General features: G+C 35.4%; 2 protein-coding genes across 8 annotated transcripts in view; one reads left to right on the top strand and one right to left on the bottom strand.

Annotated features, from left to right (window-relative positions):
* The window catches only part of LOC139687569 (arylalkylamine N-acetyltransferase 1-like), a 177,484-nt gene extending 175,922 nt beyond the window's left edge, over window positions 1–1,562 (top strand). For all 3 annotated transcript variants that reach the window (XM_071584781.1, XM_071584782.1, XM_071584780.1), the window contains one exon: window positions 128–1,562. In XM_071584781.1, the coding sequence (XP_071440882.1) occupies window positions 135–881 (747 nt within the window). In that variant the 5' untranslated portion in view covers window positions 128–134 and the 3' untranslated portion in view covers window positions 882–1,562. The remainder of the gene's footprint in view (window positions 1–127) is intronic.
* Window positions 1–18,274, bottom strand: part of LOC139687570 (dnaJ homolog subfamily C member 4-like) — a 105,053-nt gene extending 86,779 nt beyond the window's left edge. For 3 of the 5 annotated variants that reach the window (XM_071584786.1, XM_071584785.1, XM_071584787.1), the window contains exons 1-5: window positions 18,048–18,274; window positions 17,849–17,942; window positions 17,162–17,373; window positions 16,611–16,745; window positions 13,531–13,719 (exon numbers count right to left, since the gene is read on the bottom strand). In XM_071584786.1, coding sequence (XP_071440887.1) covers window positions 13,539–13,719; window positions 16,611–16,745; window positions 17,162–17,373; window positions 17,849–17,942; window positions 18,048–18,127 — 702 coding nt within the window. In that variant the 5' untranslated portion in view covers window positions 18,128–18,274 and the 3' untranslated portion in view covers window positions 13,531–13,538. Of the gene's footprint in view, window positions 1–5,241; window positions 6,815–13,273; window positions 13,720–16,610; window positions 16,746–17,161; window positions 17,374–17,848; window positions 17,943–18,047 lie in introns of those variants that run through there. The other 2 variants (XM_071584784.1, XM_071584783.1) reach the window with 2 other exon arrangements.
* Window positions 18,275–22,618: the final 4,344 nt, after the last annotated feature.

A 22,618-nucleotide genomic window follows, 5' to 3' on the forward strand; every position in this document is an offset into this window, starting at 1 on the left:
GAGCCAAATTATCTCAATATTACTGCAGCATTTGTCGCAGATAGTGAGGAGAAAGTAATAAATAGCTCATCTATCTTACTGGTGCCTTTTCAGTTACTAACTGCTCCATTTCTTTCCCTCATTGCAGGATCAATATGGCTGAGCCATCTTATGAGATAGTCCCTGTTCAGCCGGAGGACCATGACAAGGTTATGGCTTTCCTACGGCGGACATTTTTCGTGGATGAGCCTCTAAACATTGCCATTGGTCTCCTAGAAGGACAACCCACTTGCCCTGAAGATGGTCGTCCAAGCTGCAGGGCCCTTGAGGCCCATTGTCGTGAGGCCCTGTCTCACAACCTGTCGCTGATGGCCGTGGATACTGAGAAGGGAAATGTAGTTGGAGTGACTCTCAATGCTGAATCAGCACCTGAAGGAAGTGCAGAGCTCTCTACTGAAGCTATGCTCTGTCCTGATCCCAAATTCAGGCGAATTCTTAACCTGATGGTACACATAGAGAAGGAGTGTAAGGTTTTTCAGAGGTTTGGTGTGGAAAGGTTGCTGGAAATGCGTATCCTCTCTGTGGATGGTGAGTGGAGAGGCAAAGGAATAGCGACTGCACTGATAAGGCAAACCCTGGAGCAGACCAAGGAGCTTGGATACCCTCTTTTCAGAGTTGACTGCACCTCAGCTTTCTCTGCCAAGGCAATGGAGAGGGTTGGACTCAAAAGAATCTACACGCTCAAGTATGAGGACTACCTGGAGGAAGAGGAAGGGGATGCATATGAAAATGGCATCATAGACACAGGTGCCAAGGACATGAAGAAGAGAAAGCCAGTTTTCAAGCCAGCACCACCACACTATGGTGTCACGGCCTTTGTGAAGGAGATCAAAGCTAATTGAAGGGCAGTCTTGGTGAGGGCAATACGTAAGGTGGGAGGACGTACAGGATTGGCTGGATTAATGCCTAGGCACAAGGATCTGAAGAATATTCTTCAATATGAGGTGCCAATAGGAAGGTTCTGAGGTTGTCTCTGCCCAATTACTGGACTGGCATGCATGAAGCTTCAACAGACCAAGGGGTTGATAAGTCTTAACTTATAAATGATGGAAGAGGTCCAATTTTCTCTCAGAAAATGCAGATTTGAGCAACGAGAACTGAATATGTTGATTGGGTGAAAGAGAGGGAGGAAAAATACAAAAAGTTCTAAAAATAATTTTATGATACCTAAGTAAAAAAACTAAGATATATCTATATGTCTAATTATAAAACCAGATTAAAGTTGAATTTTATAAATGTTCAGTAACAACAAAAAATCAAGAGATATCTAAAGAAATACCTACTCGAGAATTATGTTAATTCAAGAACTACCTAAACATCGAATTTACAAAAATGAACTCTCACAGGAAATAATTGATTTCCCACCCCACAAAAATAATTGACGACTTTCCTACTAGAATGAACAGAAAAGCCAAATCATCATTTCATGTACATATTAGCATTACTAAATGAATTATAAGCCAAAACTTCTGTAATATAAACATACCAAATTCAATTTCCTCAAAATAAAGTTATTTTTCTTATTTTCCATATTTATTACTAAGAACATCCCAAGAATAATTACTCCATCATTGTACTTTTAAAAATGATAATAATATCATAAAAATGATAAAACTAAAAAGTATCCTATTACTCCAAACATCTTACTCAATGCCTTGACAATATTTCAGTTTTTACAGACATAAATCTAATTTGCATAAAATTAGCAGTGAGAAATGTGAGACATATTAATGACAAGTACGCATTCATTTAAAATTATAAAATAAATTTTCTCTAAAAGCATATTTTCACAAATTCCAATTATTGTATGATGGTAAAAGTGAAAGTATTTCAAAATGAAAATCTAACATATTGGGTATATCAGCCATTTCCTTTTCAAAAAGGATTTTTAAATATTGTTTAATTGTATAGAAAATGAATTTAAAGTTGAAAATGAAATATTTTCAGCAGGAAATGAGCATGGTGCTGAATTATTATCACATTTTTGAAAATTTATTACTCTTCTAATTAAATTAACTAAAGTTGAATAGAAATCAAGAAGAGCGACTTCAAATATATACAGGTAGAATAAATACAATATATACCTGTACGTAGAAACCTGCATCAGATTCTTTCATTTTATAAAATAAATTTGGCCATCAGATTTGGAGATGAAGAGTGAAGTATGACTAAATGGAGAATACAGATATTTATAGTAATGGAAGTTTGAAGAACATATTCGTTTTCCAAAAGCTCAGCAAGACCTTATCTCTGTCGGTTAACATAAATACAAAAAATACATGAAATTGATTGCAAAGTTATCTAGCATATCTCCAAATATGTTTCAGAGTAAAAGGCTGTTTGAGAAGCAATTAGTTTGCTTTTCAATCCAAAATTTTAATAAAATACTTGGCGTAAGTATAAGTTAAGGACAAGAAACTAAGAAAAAATGACTTTTTATACTTAGAATAACAAGGTAATCAGTAAATGTTCCTCCAAAATAAAAAAAAACAATGAGTAGTTATATATAAACCAATTCAATGAAGAATAAAATGAAATTACTGTCTTGGTAGTTAACACGTAGAGCAAAACCATTCAATTTACACTAGCCATCACTGAATTGCTGAGCCAGATAGTATACTTTATTAGTTAAGACTTATAAATAGGTTTTCACTAGGCTGATTAAGCAAGAAATTTCTTGTCTTATCCCCTGTAATTCATGGGAACAACTTACTCAACAATTTTCAGATTTCAACTAGTATAAAAAAATGCCTGATTCTAGTTTTGCCCTCAGAAAAGCTAAGACTGTAGCAATGTTTAAAGAATAAAAAATGAATTTTTGTTATCCTCATGCTGTCCGTACCATCAACAATATAAATAATAATGAGCTTATGTGAAGTGAGTTATGTAAATGAGCCCATTTTCCCACATTTTATTGTTTGTTCTGAAGAGAAAATAAAGAGTTCACTTATTGGAATGCAGATTAATTTGGATTCTTGTTGCCTGCATTAAACTACCACACAAGAGTCAATAAAAACCTTTTTTTAACAACACATAACCCAATTTTCAACAAAGTGTATGCGATAAAAAATTTATAAATTTATTGGAAATTAGCAAAGATTTTTTTATTATAAGTCAAAGTGGATAAAAGCAGCCAGACACCTTTAAAAAAAATATAATTGGCATTTCAGCAAATCAAGATAAACTCCTTGGGAAATGTTTGCTGGTGCCACTTGCAAGGGTACCAAATGCCAACTATGAAAAATGTAAGATCTGCCTGGGATCTGTCAGTCATAGTTTCAAGAAAATTTATCAGACATTATAATTAGCCAGTATAAAATATTTACTAAAATTAAATCTTTTATACACTGTTTAACTGTCCATACATAAAAAGAGAAGGGATTCAGAATGATTTACAATGCAGCAATGAATGTTTTGAGTAAATAAAAAAATAGCTTGAAGGTTTGATGTACAGCCATCTGATATAGTTAAGTGATTATTCCACAATGGTATCACCCATTTTTCCATCAACTTACATCAACAACTTAGCAACATTTTACTATGCTCAATGCTACAGTGTTATTTGTTACAGTTAAAGGTATTCTTCTCTGCAAGCGGAAGATGATGATGGTCAAAACATTTTAGAATAATGATGCCCTACCACAAGGATGGCTACCAGATTTAAGGTGATAAGTAGTCATACAGAGTGGTAAAAATTGTATTGGCCCCTTTAGCCATCATTTTGAATGATTAATCAATTTTAGACCATCCAAAAGACCTGCAGGCTATGCTAATGAATAACTACCCTGCAGGGGCTAACGATGTGAAGGCAATTTAATTTTTGCCCCTAGGTGACAATGCAACCTGTATGGTTACTTGTAATAACAGGGAAAGATAAAATACTGAATTGATTTTCCTAATGCCTTAGAAAAAAACAAAAGCATACTTGTACAGATTTAAGGAAAATGCTATTTCAATGGTTGAACCTAAAAAGCTATAAAAATAAAATCTGGGTTTTAGAAATATTTTAAAAAACAACAATGATTGCAAGTAAAATTTTGTTTTTTAGAAACAATTTGATACACTGGCAATTACAAAAATATACTTCACCACTATGTTCAACATAGTTAAACATTTTTCTACCATCAATAAGTATATTTTTTAAAGTATCCACCCTCTAGTCACAATTGAATGGCAATTCAAACTAAGTAACAATCCACTTTTGAACTTAATCAATAACTTAAAAGTATATAGAGCAAAAAAATGCTATTCACTGCCTGCAGTGATTAAATATGAAACTTAAATCACATATCCGACTTTTTTCCCAGAGAACTAATAAGCTTAAAACAAGATCTTTACAAACATGGAAAGAAAAACAAATGACTTGCTAGCCATACCTGCATTAATGATCAGGTACAGTAATTCCGTATTATAGAATATGCATAAAATTGTACGAGGGTCATCCGGAAAGTAGTACCCGTTCGTGCCGCATGAAGTGCTGACGACGCGAGTAGCCGCTGGACGAGGTCAGATAGCTTCAGTGGCTTGTCTGCCTTCTCTGAGCCAAGTTGCGTGACGCTAGCATTGCCTGTGTTGTTTCTGTGATTGTTTACAATGTTTAAAAAAATTGAGAACGCCGCCAGTTGTGAAGTGAGGGCAGTGATTAAATTCCTCAATGCAAGAAACGTTCGCCCATGTGATATTCATCGCCAATTAAAGGAGGTGTATGGAGACAATGTAATGGACGAGTCGTCTGTTCGGCGGTGGTGTCGCAACTTCAACATGGGGAGGGGGAACACACACGACGATGAGCGTTCGGGGAGACCGTCTGTCATTACAGACCAACTGGTGAGCTCAGTTGACGAATTCGTGAGGAACGATCGGCGCGTCACAATTGATGACATCTGTGAGCATTTTCCCAATGTTTCTCGAACAATTGTTCATGAAATTGTTAAACACCATCTGCATTATGCAAAAATTTGTGCAAGATGGGTCCCTCGCGTATCTCAATGAGCTGGCGGCGAAGGACTATGCAGCAGGAATACAGAAACTTGTCACACGTTATGACAAATGCCTTAATTTGCTTGGAGATTATGTTGAGAAGTAGTTTAAAGTATCCTCTTTCAAATAAAATTTTTTATGTTTGTTAATATTTACTTTTGTGTCTTTATTTCACGAACGGGTACTACTTTCCGGATGACCCTCGTATATATATGTGGGCATCAACTCATTTTTTCCAGCATCATTTACATATAGACATCAAGTAAAGAGGTAAGGAGCATTAAAAATGAACATTAAAAGTGCATAAAATACTGAATTTTAAATAAATAAGTTGCTAATTTATCAGAACAATAAAATCCTATAGTGCTCTTCATAATTACCTACACAGAATAAAGGGGTAGTTCAAGGACTTGACAGGTCTAACTCAGACGTATACAATTTCTAGGTATATGAATATTTCACATCTTCTGAAAACAATGAATTTTTAGATGCAAATGAATTTGTTACTAAACAACAAATATGTTGTATCAAGAAAACAGCTTGGTGATTACTTTGAGATACCTTAAACTGTGTGGTAATTTAAATTCACTGAATTTATGACCCAGAATCTTTAGTTAAATTTTTCTATAAAGATTGTTTTAGGATTATACTTATTCTGCATTTATACATAAATGTAAAATAAATTTGATTCTTGGAAGAAGTGATATACAAAGCCCAACAAGAAGATTAAAACTCTGAAACATATCAATGTTTGGTCGACTTGAGTGACTATCAACAGAAAAAGTTGTGGTATAAGACTGGATGCATGAAGAATCAATACAGAAAACACTGTTTGTAGTCCAGTGGTAGGATGGGAGTAAGTGGTTGGTGAGGGAAGTGAAGGGAGTTTATTGCATGGTGTTTGGGGAGACCCAACTCTGGGTTCATTTTAAATTCTAGGGTCTTTTGTCAGATTACACTGGCCTTAACTATAAAATTTTCAGTGGGTTTTACCTAAGCTTCTGTAGCGATTAGGTGAGCACCTGGTTTGTTAATATATTCAACAGCATGATTGTCTACTGCATTCATGTTATAAAACTGTTAAATCATGTAAAATTACAATTTTTGAAACTTAATGAGTGTTCTATATATTTAACAATAGGATTACATTTTATTCAACCAATGTGCACCTACTGACATGTGCTACAATTGATTTAATTACAATCAATTGACTACAACGTGTTTCTACTTGCTTGACCATTTTGTGCTCTAGTGACTTCTGAGGTTGAGTAAACATGGAGCCTAAAAATGCTGAGAAAGTCACCAGAGCACAAAATCACTGTGAAAGCCAATTATCCCTGTTTCTGTATTTCATTTGCTCTCTTTGAACAAATTTATCTCACCTTCCCTCAGATAATCTTATAGCAGAGCTGTTGCTAGTTTGTTAGCAAGTTTTCCCTTTTGGTTTGCTACAACCTAGTCAATAATAATGAACTTCTACATCCACTGCTTATAGCTATTTGTTTCATTTACTGTAATCTCATAATGTAGTGTCATTAATTTACTGACACAGTGTTCAGTATTTTGTGCAGGCCATTCTTGAATGGCCTTATTTTCTTGAATGCTCGTGGACAGTTGATGTGCTTAATGGTGGCTCCGTCCCACTTTCACTACCCGACAATATTCCCTTCTGCAATGCCTTCCAAGGTCAACCATAATGGACAAAAGGATGATCATTCCTATGACCATGCCGAGTTGAAGACCATGTTCGAAACAATATTTAAAACCATGGCAAGTTTCCAAGAAGAGCTTGAAACTGCAAAGAAGGATGGCTCTGAATAAAAGAAGTTGAAAATTATATTGCTCAAAGAATTGGTCAAATTCTGAAATGCAATCAACAGAGACCTACATCATCTTTCTGAAAGGTTGAAGGATATTGAAGAGCATGTCTCAAAGTCTGATTACCGCTTTGATGATCTTGAACAGTATTAGAGAAAAAATTGTCTTCTTTTGCATGGGATCAAAGAACTGCTTGCGTGTAGCCACAGATTTCTTCATTACTCCACTAAATGTAAGCATGAACCCCATGTCCCTTCACTGAGGCCAAGAATAGGTCCATTTAAGGAAGTGAACAAACATCCTCGACCCACCTTAGTCAAGTTTATTTCATATCAAGACAGAGATCAAGTTTGGAGGGTAAAAAGAAACCTAAAAGCAAGCTGATTTCTCATAGCGGAGTCATTCACAGCTACCAGGAAGCATCTACTACTTGCCGCTAAAGATATCGTCGGGCCAAAGAATGCATGGACCCAAGATGGGAAGATAACTATCTTAAAACCTGATGACTCTAGGATTTTTGTCTCAAATGAAGGAGACATGCAGCAGGCGAGTATAGATTATAACTCTCGCAATATTTCATCAAGCAGTGGACACCACCCAGTGGCTGAATTGCTGCTTTTGCCTACCACGAGCATTTTTGACTGACTTCTTGCAGGTGGCATGATATAATTTAATACAGTTATTTGTGACCTGCCAGTGATCTCTTTACTACAGCAAAAACATTACTCCATTATCGTACCTTACCGCGCTACACTCTTACTTATCTGTGCCTCTTACTGCTTGAAATTTGTGCTTTCCGCCTCTATCTTCTTGTCGCCCACTATCCGGCAATAGATTCTGATCTGCCCTCTTTGATTCTGTGCTCATGAATTCCCACCCTATCCTACTCCTGCATCTTTAACTTACTATATCCTGTGCTCCTGGATCCTTCTCACCTGTTTCTGATCTATGTTGTGAAGTCATTCAGTGAAAAGTGATTTAATATCAGTGCCCAGTGCTTTTCCCATATCTCACTAACAGTGTCGTCCTTTTCTATAGAGTTTTCAGGATTTTTATTTATTTGTTTCCTACAATTGTTTAGTCTTCTTGTAGTGCAGTGTTTAGTGCCTATCCCATCAATGCTGATTAATAGAGCCTCTCAGTTCCTTAGTGCTTTATTGAACAATCTCAAAGACTACCTTAACAATTACAGTGTATTGCAATTAACTTATCAATGCTTTTAATCCTGTCAATATTCGGTTCGAACGAAGCAACTTTTTAATTCTTTCCCGTTATGCTTCTGCTTATGTTAACTTTGATAACTTAGGTATTTCCGGTATTATCTAAGAAGTATGACAAATCATGCTCTTGGTTCCCAGGTCCCTAAAAATACTACCTCCCAGTCATCACCAGAAAACCATTACCCCTTTCCAAATTCCCCAACTGATACTGACCCACAAGAATACTCCCCCAGCAACACCCTCACTGCAGGATGACCTCCCACTCCTTCCCACTCAAAATACCTTGACCTTCACAGGCAATATCACTAATCTTTGGCCCTTGTGTACGACTGAATTCCTTGAAAATACCTTGAGTCACCACATTTTACCCAACTACCCACAAAATATCAGTGCCAATTTCAGCAAACCTTTTTACCCCTAAACTGTTTTGCACTAGAGTTCTTCCCTGAAGCCCACCATAGATCCTTAAACCCTCTCGCACCGGAATTTGTCTCCTTGCAACTTGAAGGTAAAAATATGTCTCCAAGTCTTTCCTCTCCAACCATTGATCAACGTGAACAATATGCACCTTAAAGCAAATTTATTAACAATCAATTAACCTTAAGCAGCATTTTTAGATCTCCCCCTTTCTTTTCAAATAATTTACCTCAATGCCCAAACTCTCTCCGCACACCTAGACAAATAATGCCAACTTCTACCTGACAATGACATTCATGCAATTTCCATTGCAGAGACTTGGCTTATACCTCATGTGTCTACCATGTCTGTCGACATCCCTGGACACAACTTCTATCAACATGATTGCATCAGTAAGGGCATAGGTGTCTACGTGAGAAAATATCTCTCATTCAAAATTATATCAAAAAGTTCTTCCATTTACGGCAAAAGACATGAGTTTGCATTCTTAGAGATAACCTTCAACCTACAAAAAATTCTTTTTGGCATCGTTTACTGCACTGCCAAGGTAGGCTATTTTTTGGACTCAGAAGAAGCCATATCTTCCCACATTCTGAACTATGACCATGTTATTATTACCGGTGACTTCAATACCAACTTTCTTTCCTCAACTTATGACTCTAAAACAATTACTAACTCTAAGTCATACCTTGGCCTTAGTATACCTACCCTAGAACCTACCCATCATATATCTTCATCAGCCACATGACTTGATGCAATAATTACAGTCAATCCTGACAAAATTACAACATACAGAAAACTTTCTGCCCCAGGAAAATCATTGCAAAATGTATTATTTTTAACATACACAGTTAGATGTCCTAAATTCCAGCAGATACTCATTCTTAATCGCCATTTCAAGTCCATAGACAGTCCATTATAATCGGATACCATAAACTACATTCTAAAATAAGCATTGATAAACTACCACCACTAACATTGCAAGGATCTATCATACCATACCTAAGCACAGTAAATAATTTAGCCATTACCATCAATGAAATGTTATCTTGGACTGTTCATCCAATTACCATCTGCAGAAAAATAAACTCATCCCTGCATTCACTGAAAATGTTAAAGCACATTGCTCCCCCTCCTTAAAGATGCTTCTTGTATCCTCTCTTCTCATACCCCATTTTGATTACTGTGATTTAGTATACTAAGACCTTTCAGGCGAACTGAAAACCAAACTCCAGAGGATCCATAATTCCTGTGCGCGGTTCATATGTGATCTTAGGAAATACGATCATATAGCTGACTCATTTAATATATCCTGGTCAAAGCGAGAACGTCACAGGCATTTACATATTCTTTCAATTTTCTACAGGATATTTTCAAACCACACACCAAAATATTCATACAAAAAATTCCTCCGCTTCAGCTGAATCCACAACAGGAATACTAGTGGTAATAATAAACTTCTTGTCCTACACCATCACACAGAAATCTATCACAAATATTTTCATGTTACAACATGCCGTCTGTAGAACTCTCTCCCAGATGACATTAATAACTCTATCCACAACTAAATTTAAGAGAGCACTTCAAAAGTGTATTTCCCTCAGTTAAAAGCTTAATCAGTATACCCTCCCTCATTTCACTCAGCTGCCATACAGTTCACTGTTTCTACTTTTTCTTATGTCATCTCAAGCAGTAGAATTTTGCATCATTATTTTAGTTAATGTTATGTTTCTCATTACTCCTCATGTGTTGTCAATATCATTTATTTCTTCCTTTCAATTTCAATGACTTAATGATAGGTATACTATTAGATTAATGATTGTTACATTGTATGTCTATCTTTCCCCTAATTCATAGGTTTTCCAAAGGTTTTTCACCCCCCCTTCTCTTTATGGGTATTTTCCTGCATGGATTTTTACTAGGTGAGCAATGCCATGCTCTCCCTAGCTTTTCCCACAAACCTCATCCTTTGCTTAGACTTTCCATGTTTTTTGTTCTCTTTCTTCACTGTAATTTACTTAGTAAGTGTGTATGTTTAGGTGCATCCTTAATTTATATATGTATAAATGGATGTATATATATATATTTTTTTTTCGATGTACAACTCTGTGCATAATGAATGCATGTCTGTCTACATGTATTCGTGCATGTATGCATGTTACTATTAATTTTATGCCTAATACAGTTTGTAAATGATGATGGATAAAATGGAGGAGGGGGCCATTAGGTCTCAATTTCGTCCAAATAAAGACCTCTATCCATCTATTCCTGTTGGTATGGGTGAGGTGAATCAGTTTTTATGCAAAATACTAAAAAAATACAATTCCATGGTATTTGATGATTAATATGTCCGAGAAAGTAAGGTGGTTTTTCATTTCATCTCATAGGTAAACTTAAGCTTTACACGTATGTTCCAGAGTTTGCCAGTAAAGTCATTAATGTGAAATCCATCGGAGCCAAAAGCAACAAATAGACCATCAATTCATCAAGTAATTAAGTTTTTTCAGTATTGTTTAAAAAAGTGTATGAAATCATGGGCAACAGATTAAGATAAATGACTGCCCATAGCTGTTCCCTAGGTGGTTTTGAAATATTTGTTGTTCCGTATCTTTTCATCCACATCTAAATATTTACTGAACTACTTAATTATGAGAAAACATAGTTCTACGGACAGATTGCCACACTTTGAATAGAGGCTTTTTAGGAGCAAGGCTATCTAGTCTACTTTAGGGTCAGTTGGACCTTAAACTAGCCTCTTAAAGATCTGGATAATCTAGGAAACACCAAACACGTTTGGGCTACTATATGAACCAGCCTGGTTAAGAAAGTGTTTGGTATTGCCAATTCAATAAAGGAAATGGCAACTATTATATCAAATCTGCAATCTAATGGACTGTGTTAAGCTGGTAAGAGGTACTTACACCTAAAATAATGTCTGAAAATATTGTGACATAAGAAATTAATGAGACCATTGGCTTATACCACATTCATTTAAAAGCTGATGCATAGCACCACTTAACTATAAACATAAGATATCCAAAACCAGAACGATAAAAGAGCCTACAGTTAAGATCATATGATTTCAAAGCAATCTTTCCACAAGATGTGACGTATTCCCACAATATTGTAACTGATCAAGGATAGTGCAGAAAAAATTAATATCACCTAACCACAATCCAAAAACCACAGGGTTAATTCTCTAGAAGCTTATTATTCAGCTAGTATTTAAAATAAAAAATCAGAAATCATTAGAACAATTGAATAGCAAAAGAGTTGAGAGTATCTCTATGAGGTATGCACATTTATGTAAAATATGACAAAGAAGAAGTTTTAAAGAACTCAAATGAAAAAATACTGTTTATATAATTATATGCTAACCTTACATCAAGCCTAAACAAATATATTACATAGTAAATAGAATGGCCTCATGGTAGTAAAATAAATAATTATTAATATTGCACAAGACAGTGGTGTGAATGCAACAAATTGAGAGCTCCTAAATGTCATCAGGAGAGTATCCTTCCCTCATGTAAAAAAAGTCTAGCATACAGATTACTCTGAAATGACAGCATGGGTTGGACTAAAGGCATTCTTGTACGCTATTCATTGTAGATTTATGAATAAGATTGAAAAAAGCGGAAGCCAAGGACTGTGAAAATGCTTCCCTTAACCTATTTTACAAATTCAACATCACTCCAAATTTACTAGCATGTATTTATAAAAAAATGAATACGCACTTTTCTGAAAGAGAAAACTATACCAAGTCCGCATGCTCATTAAGATAAACCAAATTCTGAATTTAAAAATACAGTTGTAGTACATGGAATATTAGGGAACATTTCGAAGCAGAATTTTATATTTTGAATGAGTCATTTATAATTTTCTGATATTAAAGAATCTCCATTTGTGCAAATTAAATATATATATGTACATAAATATGAATATATAGATCAATATACATATATATATATATATATATATATATATATATATATATACATATATGTATATATATATATATATATATATATATATGTTTAATGTTTACTTCTCTATCTTCCGATGAAGACGGAGAAGAATTCTGTCGAAATGATCAAGAAATAACGTGTGAGTGATCTTTTTATGAGTTTCTATATTGTTTGTTGCTGTCCAATTTATTATATATATCCAATTTCAGTGGCCACTCTAAATTATGCAAACTGCTTTTTTGCATGCTCAGCTGTAATTTCTTATTGTAAAAAAGGTATAATCACGTGATTGTAAAACAAATTGTTATATAAAAAAATAAATTTGAGTTCATAGTAATTCACAAAGAATTCTACGCAAAGGCACAGGATGTATAGATGTGAGGTACGTAATAAATTAATCACATCAATGTTTTGAGGCTAAAAAGCCACAAAACAGTCCAGTTTTGAAAGTACTTATGAGCAAGAGGAATTTGAATAAGTTGAATTTGCATGTACAAAAATATTGCACTATTAAACTATGGGTTATCAAAGTTTTTTTTGATTGAAATAAACATTAATGAGTTACTTTTCACATTTTCTAAACAAAAATATAGCTATGACAATAGTTTCAAGTCATATGAAAATTAAATATAATTTAATATAAATTATGTCATTATACTCTCAGGAGGTTTTGAATTAATTTTTAGACAAGTACAGTATAGAAATATATATACATATATATATATATTTAACAGAAAACATAAAGAGGCTCTTAATTAAAAAAACTAGAATTTTACCAAATGAAAATTCTTAAGATCTTAAAATTTTTTACGCATAAAATAAATAAAATTAAAAGTTTTTCTCAAGGATGAACTTTGATAAAGTGAAAAGATGGTAACAATTTCCACTAGATAAGATTAATAGAGCAACCGGGTTTTGATGTAATACATCGAAACCTGGTTGTACTATTAAACTTATCTAGTGGATATTTATTACTATCTTTACTTTATTATGTTCGAATTCCACCACATCACGCCTGAAACTACTCAATTTGATGAAGTGGCTGAAAAAGTTGCATTTCTCATAAAATCAACTTATAAATCACTTACAGCATTATTCATTCATTGGTCCTTTTACTTTCATTATAATGACCAAATGAATTTTCCATCCTATGCTTCATGAGCTCAATTTGTTTCTCAAGACTATTTTGGCTTGCTTGATGACGTACCTCACCCAATATTTTGCTATTTTCTTCAGTCATTTTGTCCAGCTTCTTCCGTGAAAATGTTAGAGAACTTCTGTGAATATAAAAATTTCATTCTTCATTAAAATTACAATCTAATCACACAGATATATTTATTTATGCCATGTTAAACCAGACAAAAAATGTAGCTCTCAAACAATTTTAGAAAAATTATAACAATTTGTTTGAATAAAAAAACTAGCACAAGAATTTCAATTTTAAAATATGAATTAACACTTTTATGAGCAGCCACCCATTCATTTTTACTTACAACTCTATTGGTTTTGTTTGAGCTAGGTTCATTGGATTTTTTATTCATGCATGGGTCATTAATGTCTTCATTGTTTGTTGATTCAAAACTTTGATAAATAAGTGAAGGAATTCCCGAGATTTCATTCTCATTTATTACAAGGGTTCAACATTAGGAAAGAAAGGAAAATGCAGAAAAGTGATTGCAAATATAACTAAATATAAATTGGGCTGACACATGGGAGGGCCCAGAAGTACCTGGCCTGACCTAGAGATGGCAGTAGTTGTTTAAAAATATCACTGTATTATAATATATGCAATCTGTAAAGCATACCTTTCAAGTTTGAAGACATTACATTCTTTGGCATTTGTTTGGCAGCCATCAATAGTGAACGTTTTCAGTGAATATGTGAAAATGGAGAAAATTGGAAATGGTAATGGATTCTACTCTGGGTGAGTCTGCTCCTTTGTTTACAACAGTAAAATATTGTGTAGAAGAGATTAAAAGAGGCCAAACGAGCTGTCAAGACGAGCATCGCTTTGGTTGACCAAATGAGGTGACAATTCCAGAAACAGTGAAGAAAATCCGCAAAGTGATACTTGATGATCGTCGACTGAAAGTGCACAAGCTAGCAGACATAGTGGGTATTTCAAAAAGTATGCTACATTGCATATTAACTGAAAATTTGGGCATGAGAAAGCTGTGTGCAAGGTGGGTGCTGCGTTTGCTCACACTCGATCAAAGCCAGTGTTGTGAAGATGCTTTAATTGAGTGTTTAGCAAAGTTTCAGAGCAACAAAGCAGAATTTTCATGCTGTTACATAACCGTGCATGAAGCATGGGTCCATTACTTCACACTTGAGACAAAAGAACAATCAAAACAATGGATTCAAAAGGAAGAACCAACTTCAAAGAAGACAAAGACCTTTTCATGTGCAGGCAAGGTCATGGCGTTGGTTTTTTGGGATGTGCGTGGGATAATTTTCATTGGCTATCTTAAAAAAGGAAAAAATAATCAACAGCAACAAAGAGAATTTATTGCAATATGGAAAAAATGATCAGCAGCAACAAAGAGAACTTATTGCAATGTTTCAGCGAAGAAGTCAAGCAAAAGCGGCCGCATTTGGCAGAGAAGAAAGTGTAGTTTCATCAAGACAATGCACCAGCTCAATAATTCGTTATTTCAATTGCCAAAATTCATGAATTGAAGTTAGAATTTCTACCTCATGCACCCTATTCACTAGATTTATCCCCCTCGGATTATTTTCAATTTGCAAACTTGAAAAAATGGCTTGGTGGTCAAAGATTTTCCAGCCGTGAAGAAGTGATGCCAGTAGTTAATGGCTATTTTGAGGAGCAAGACAGTTCTTATGATAAAAAGGGTATTGAACTGATTGAACATCGCAAGGAAAAGTGTATACAGCTGAAAGGAGATTATGTTGAAAAATAAATAATTTTTTTTCAAAATTTTTGTGTTTTCTTTGTTCGGTCAAGTACTTCTGGGATTACTCTCATAAGTAAAAAAATTGAGATTACCAGGGCTTGGAAAATCTACCTAAAAATAAAGTAAATAAGAAAAGGCAACAGGAAGAGAAAAATAAGTAACTACTTTCCTTTGCTGCTTTATATTAAAAAGAAAAATAGTTTAGCTGCAGATAACACCAATTTTTGAAGGAGCATATTTTAATGAAACACTGTCAACATCAAGAATTCTATGCTGCAGTTTCAGGGGACTTGCTCCAAGCCATAAATGATGACCCAGGTTTTCTTAGAAAAGCCCATCACTGGAGATGATTCAAGGGTTTAATGGCTATGATCCTAAAACAAAAGCCGAGTCTTCCCAACAGTCGGTTGTCGAGGTAAAAGAGAATGCGATGAGGCAGCTAATAACCATTCTGAAAAAGGACTTTCTCAATTATTATGAAAAGTGGCAGAGGCACAGGGATAAATAAATGTACAAGGTCTCAAGGGGAGTACTTCAAAGGCGACTAAGGCCTGATCATTCTAGACAGGCTGTCATTTCTTAAAATATTGCATGGCTGGTATCCTTTAGGGCAGACCTTGTACAATCATCATGCCACATGTATCTGGTTTATGAAATTAAAGTATTTTTTAAAACAAAGAAAACTTAACAGAAAATTACAACTAAATAAATTTTACCTGACTTTTGTTTGATCGCTACACATTTTCAAAATGTCAAAAAACTGAATGAATGCACCCAGGAAAAGGATTTTTTGTGGATTAGAAATAATGTCACAAAAATAGCAAAATAGTACCAGCCATTACCACACAAGAATGCATATGCCCTGAAGAATAAAGGCTTCCCACTTCAGGCTTGAGGTCAAGGTTGAAACAATTACATATTTGCTTATTGAATACTTCTCCCTATCCAAAACAACTTAAGAAAAATCATCAATAATGCCTGGTTTTTAACCTAGCTAAATGTTGTACATCATATACACCAAGTTTTCATTTGTTCTACTTTTTAAAATAGATTTTATAAAAAGTGAACATCTCAGAATTCTGCTCACATGCTGCTTTTGGAATCAACTATCCAAAGAGAATAGAATACCATAAATACATATAAGAATTTGTCATTTTGATGGCATCATGAAGATGCATGAAACTTGACCATTTGCCTAGTCAATGGGGAATATATTCATGCAATACATTTTTCAGTGCCAGGAGAAAATTTACCTTATAGCAAAAATTTGTAGTCCAACACCAGCTGATGCAAAAATTACACACAAAAATACAATCCATGACTTAGATAACCGCTTAGAGTGATGCTTATCACTTCTAGTGCGATTATATTCTGGTTTCCAAAAATTACTTTTTTCCAGGTAGCAGAGAATGTAATCATGAAAAGAAAGTCAAATTTATATTTATTTATATCTTCCAAAAATTAATTAGGTAAGTTATAACAGTCATTATATTAATGCCCTCAGTAATTAATATATATTGTCACTTGCTCTAAACTGGATAGTGAAAAATTGGTTACTCGGGTCAAAATAACAAACTAAAATTGAGGCATGGCAAAAATATTAAGTTATCATGAAATCATTAGTGATGGAGGAAATGTACAGCAAAATGGCAAAGAGGCAAGGGAAAATTTTGCGACAAAATATCAGGTGTTGATCTGTTTTCCATCCAGTAAATTAGTATGATTGCAAACGCGAGAGGGCGGCTACCAATTTTTATCATGGCAAAACTATATTACTCCTACAGACGAAACTCAGCGGACTTACTAGTGCTCGTACAGGTCTGTATGTACAGTACTATGTTGGCTAGACGATCGGGTGCTGTAAGAGGTTGGGCTTCTCTTAATTTGTTGCTCGTTTCTGAGACTTAAGTCGTAAGCACTTCTCTTATTCGGACGACTAAGAACACTGTATGCCTCATTTAACTTCACAAATTTTAGATGGTTCAAAGGATCATTGACGTTTTTGTCTGGATGCATCTAAGAAAGGATAAAAAAAGGTTACTTTAAAAGATAACACTGGAAATATGAAGTTGTTGAGAGCTGAGTTAACTCTGCATACATACAAAAATAACCTTAAGATAAAATAATAAATGATAAAACGTCATTGCCCTTATTTAATTGGGAGTCACTGAAGAGTGATAAATACATAAGCAAGTCTGTAAACATCTGTCTGTACAGATATTCGCTAGAACACTTAGATAAGGTACGGGATTATTTACATACGTATAAAATAGCAATTTTCTCCTATTAAACCACATATTTCCCATAAACATGAGGTGGCGTTGTAAACATTAATAATCAATGCAAGAAGTCTCTCAGCCAAACCTTACCAAAACTAAAATAGCAATGGTGAATATACGATATAAGGACCATGCCAGCACAATATAAGGGCTAAGATCTTTATGCCCAGGTAATATTGCCCACGTTTAGGCATTAGAAAAGGATTACGTACTTGTTTAGAAAGCTTGATAAAAGCATCTCTCACTTCTTTAGACGTGGCATCCCTATTCAAGTGGAGAATTTCATAATGGGTTTTATGTGACGGCCTTAAGAAAAATTGTCCGAAGATTATTAAAATTGGCATCATAAAACGAAATTAACATTTAAGAATTGCTGATTGAATAAAACATTGTGAACTTCATCCATCATACCGTATTTCTGCTGTGCATATCCATCTCAAGGTCCCGGAATATAATTCTATCCTGTCACAGAAGCGCGTAAACTTCAACATAACCAGAGTAGATGAGTAACTCGCTCTTTCCAATGATTTTGCACCCGAAGATTAAAAATGGAACATTATTAAATAGAATATAAAATTGCTAACGTAAAAATCGCACATACTGTAAGTTCCTATCACAATTCAAGGGTTTTCGAAACTTTCAAGAATTCATTCAAGAAAAACATTTGACTGACGGGATGGCGAGCAGATAGTGACGAAGAACTTTAAGTGGGTATTCAAATTTATATTTCAGTAAACGTATTTAATTAAGCTCCAAAGGTAATACTCTGTAAAGGCAATACTCTGCAAATGTAAAACTCTGTCAAGGTAATACTCTGTAATATAAATATCATTAAATGTATTATAATTTATTAATAACATACCGAAATGAAGCAAGATTAGGTGCTAAAATAAGTTCTGAAGTCAGTGATACAGTTACTTAAGGGAGACTAAGTGGATGATGATAATACATATTATAAAAATTATTATTTCAGACAATCTACCAGTAAAGGCAAGTTTTAGATGGACCGGATATCCAAAAAATTTCTCTTGTCACTCCTAACCAAACAAAACCCAATTTCCTAATTTATTAGAAAGTCCTAATTCACGTCCGTATATTTCCTTCCTCCCTTCAATCCGTCCAACATCCCTATCCTATTCCTGTCCCTTCCTCGTTTGCCTAAAATTCGCCCCGATATCGCAGTCTTTAATGTCCCATTAACAATTAATATGCTCTGCATCCATTTATCCTGTCTCCTCATGGTTTTCCCCAACAATCCCCCACCACACCCAGGATCTCCTCATTTGCTTTTCTTTCTGCCCAATCCACCTTCTCCATCCTTCTCCGCACCTACATTTTGAAAGCCTTCAATCTGCGCCAATCATCCCGCTTGATGACCATGCTTCCACGCCGTATATGACTTCTCTCAATACTAAAGTTTTAACAAGCCTTTTCTAAGTATGCTTACTCTACGTCCCTGTTGTCAATGCTCTCTTCCTGTACGCTTCTTTGCTTAACGCAATTCTTACCGTATAACCTTTATTTTATTTACTTTTATTCTCATCACATATCTATCGCACTGAATTTCTATTTCACTCGGCAATGCTTGCGACTCCTCGGCTGACTGACAAACTAGAGCTTGGTCATCAGTAAACCTGAATGATTTTACGAATTCCCCGTCGACTTTCATTCTTACATCCAGTTCTTCCCATGCCTCTTTAATCATTTCCCCCACATAAACCTACGTTGAAGAGCACAGGTGATAATGGACAATCCAACCCCAATCCTCTTTCCTTACACTTCCCATCCGGACTTTCCGTCCTCCTTTCGCACATGAGCAGTCTGCAACATGTACAGGTTGCGGTTAGTCTCATGGCTCTAAAATATATTCCTATTTTATGTAATACACTCTTCAGTTGTTCCCAATTCACTCAATCAAGAGCCTTTTCGAAATCTGCAAAACAGGCAAATACGTCCTGATTGTATTCTATATTTCTCTCGATTAGTGATCTCATTACTACGATGGCATCGCGAGTACCTCTCCTCTTCCTTAAGTCCAACTGCTCGTCCCCTAAGTAATCATTTGCCCTGCTTTCCATCCTTTTGTTGATGATCCTATGAACCACTTTAGCTGCGTGGGAAATCAAAGTTATTGTTCTTCATACTTAAAAAAATATAGCCTTCGCCTTTTTTGGAAAAGGAACTAACAATGATCTCATACAGTCTTCCGGCCAGGTTCCTTCGTCATAGATGCTGCGAATTACTATAGTCTATAAAAACTCTTTCTCCCACATTTTCTTAAACCTTTCAAGTTCCACAGGAATATTTTCGATCCCCACGGCCTCATTTTTATTTCATTTTCCTCTATGCCCTTCCCATATCACCGTCGAGTAAGCCTGGACCTAATCTATCTTCATCTACTTGATATTCTCGTGCTATTTCTAATCTTACTGGTCTAAAATCTTTACCACACTGATCTTCTTCACATTCCTTCCAGCTCTCTTGGATCTTCCCGCTTTCAATTAGTTCTGGCAAATTTCCCCGACTTATCTCTAATTGTTTGCACACATTTTTTCCTGTTTACTTCCCGATAATGTTTTAATCTTCTTACACAGCGCACCAATTTCACCCTTTCTCTGCAGAATATCCATACCCTTGCGCTGCGTCTTCCACCACACTTCTTTTGCTCTATTAGTTCCCCGTCTCAATTTATTATTTACCTCTTTTTATTTCTTTATTCTTAGCTCTGTATTTAAATTCTTCTATTTTTTCTACCATCGATCGTTCTAATCATCTCATACGTCATCCATAGTTTCCTTGTCCTTTTTCTATTAACAGTTCCTATGATTAATTTTTCAGCTTTGATATCCTTTTATTGATATTTTCCCATTTTCCTTGCAAATACTCATTTATTTTCCCTCTCTCATGATTTCCTCTAACACCCGCTGATACTGCTTCTTTGCCAATCCAGTTAATGCTTCTACATTCCATTTCCTAACCTGCCTCCTCTGCATTATCTTTTTAATCGGACGGTACATTTCATGACTGCTAAATTGTTATCAGAGTCCGTATCCGCTCCCGGGAAACTGAGCGAATTGATCACTCTTATCCTAAATATGAACTTAACCATAATCATATCTAATTAATACCTTTCTGAGCCACGGGGAATTTTCTATACACAACTAAGCCTTTTGTGGTGTCTAATCTAAGTGTTGGTGATGATTAACCACTATTCCTGCAAAACTCAATTGCTTTCTCCCCGCGGTCATTCCTCGTACATAAACCGTAATCCCTCACCTCATCACCATCTTCTCATTCGCCTATCGTCACATTCCTATCCCCCATCACTATCAAATGTTCCCCTGTTGGAACACACCCTATTATATCCTCTAAATGATCGCATACCCCATCGACTTCTTTCTCCTTATGATTGCAATACTATTAGAACCCTTCGCTGGCTCTCGTTACTCCGGCTGTGTATTGTTCTATAACTATCACTCTAGTGATTTCTGTAATCATTTTATCCTACATTTTGTACTACAAATCAACATATATCCCAATCCCAGTTAAGTTAGATCTAAAGAATAAAATCATTTAACAATGATTTTTACTGACCATTTTCCTGGAAATTCTCGCTACAGGATATTTGAGTCAATACAAATATAATGGCTAATAACAGCGGTATAAATGCAGGACCAAAGCACTGATCCTATATTTGACAGATTTGATGCAGTTTTTCGCGTTATTCGTTTTAATTTCGCGAATCTTTAAATCCAGAGATGCGTGTAACTTAAATTAAATGGTCGGCGACGCATACACAATCTTACTTGCTTGCAAGTTTATTAATATTGGCTTGAATTATTTAGATTTATTCCGCCGAAAGAATCCTAGCTTATGACGGTATTTCCTTGTTTAAGAATTGTAATAATGGCTATTCATTATTAGGGTACGGAAGTATGAACTACCGCCCTACTCGTCAAGTTCATATAACACTGTTTTTACCATTCAATGGCCATCGTCAGCATACCCGGTTGATTGCTCAGTATGCTCATGACACAATTATGCTTGGTTCAGTTAAAACCGAGAAGAGCCACACACAACCGGCCTTTTTTGAATGGGAACACAGTTTAACGACTCTCCTCCAACCACTAAACCTTAGGAGGACACCAACGATCGAAACTTCCCCGTAAACACCAGCCGATCCATTTCTTGTCATGGTTTCCATTCCCATTTCGGTAAAACAACTAGACGGGAATGGAGTAGTGCAGGTCGAATCTTATTTAGGAGCGCCGTTGATTACCTCATTATTCTATGATAGGACTCCTAGCTGACGGAAAATAAACATAAAAAAGTTGTCTGTGTAAAGCAGCGTCAGAACTACGATCGTTTCCAAGGAGAGAATCTCGCCACAACATTACCAGACTGTTCAGGACTACGGATGTATTTGAGTGTGTCTGTACTTGACGGAGGGTATTTCCTTTCAATTCAAAATTATCAGGCTTAACCTTATGGAATCGCATCTTGAATAATGTCATCTCGTACGTAACATCAAAATTTTACCTGGAAATGACACGTGTAATGAGCCAGGTCGTACCGTAAGAAGACTTGCGGTCATCTGCTAAGTTTTTTCCAATTTCTCAGTCTTTCCTTTACTCAAGGGGTCAGCGAACCTTCTTGCGCTCTACCCCATATTCTGCTTGGCTACTTACAAAGTACACCTATGGAAAAGTTCATAAAACTACTCTGACATTTTTGCTTATAAATAAAATCGGAAAATGATGTTTCTAACCCGGTAGTTTTAATTTGTTTCATTTCTGGATTTTCGTTTCCCCCGAAAAAGTGCATCAAAAACGCTTTTGTGGAGATTAACTCCAGTTACTTAGCCCCCACTTTACTCCTGTAACATCTTGATTCATATCTGCGGGACGCAGAGATTCGCATAACACTTCTTCATCGAAATGACGAATGAAGTTTCCGTCAAGGAGTTGTACTTCTCCCTTGTC

The sequence above is a fragment of the Hetaerina americana genome, unplaced genomic scaffold (assembly GCF_022747635.1).
Source record: "Hetaerina americana unplaced genomic scaffold, ioHetAmer1.1.p SCAF_2, whole genome shotgun sequence".
Taxonomy (NCBI): domain Eukaryota; kingdom Metazoa; phylum Arthropoda; class Insecta; order Odonata; family Calopterygidae; genus Hetaerina; species Hetaerina americana.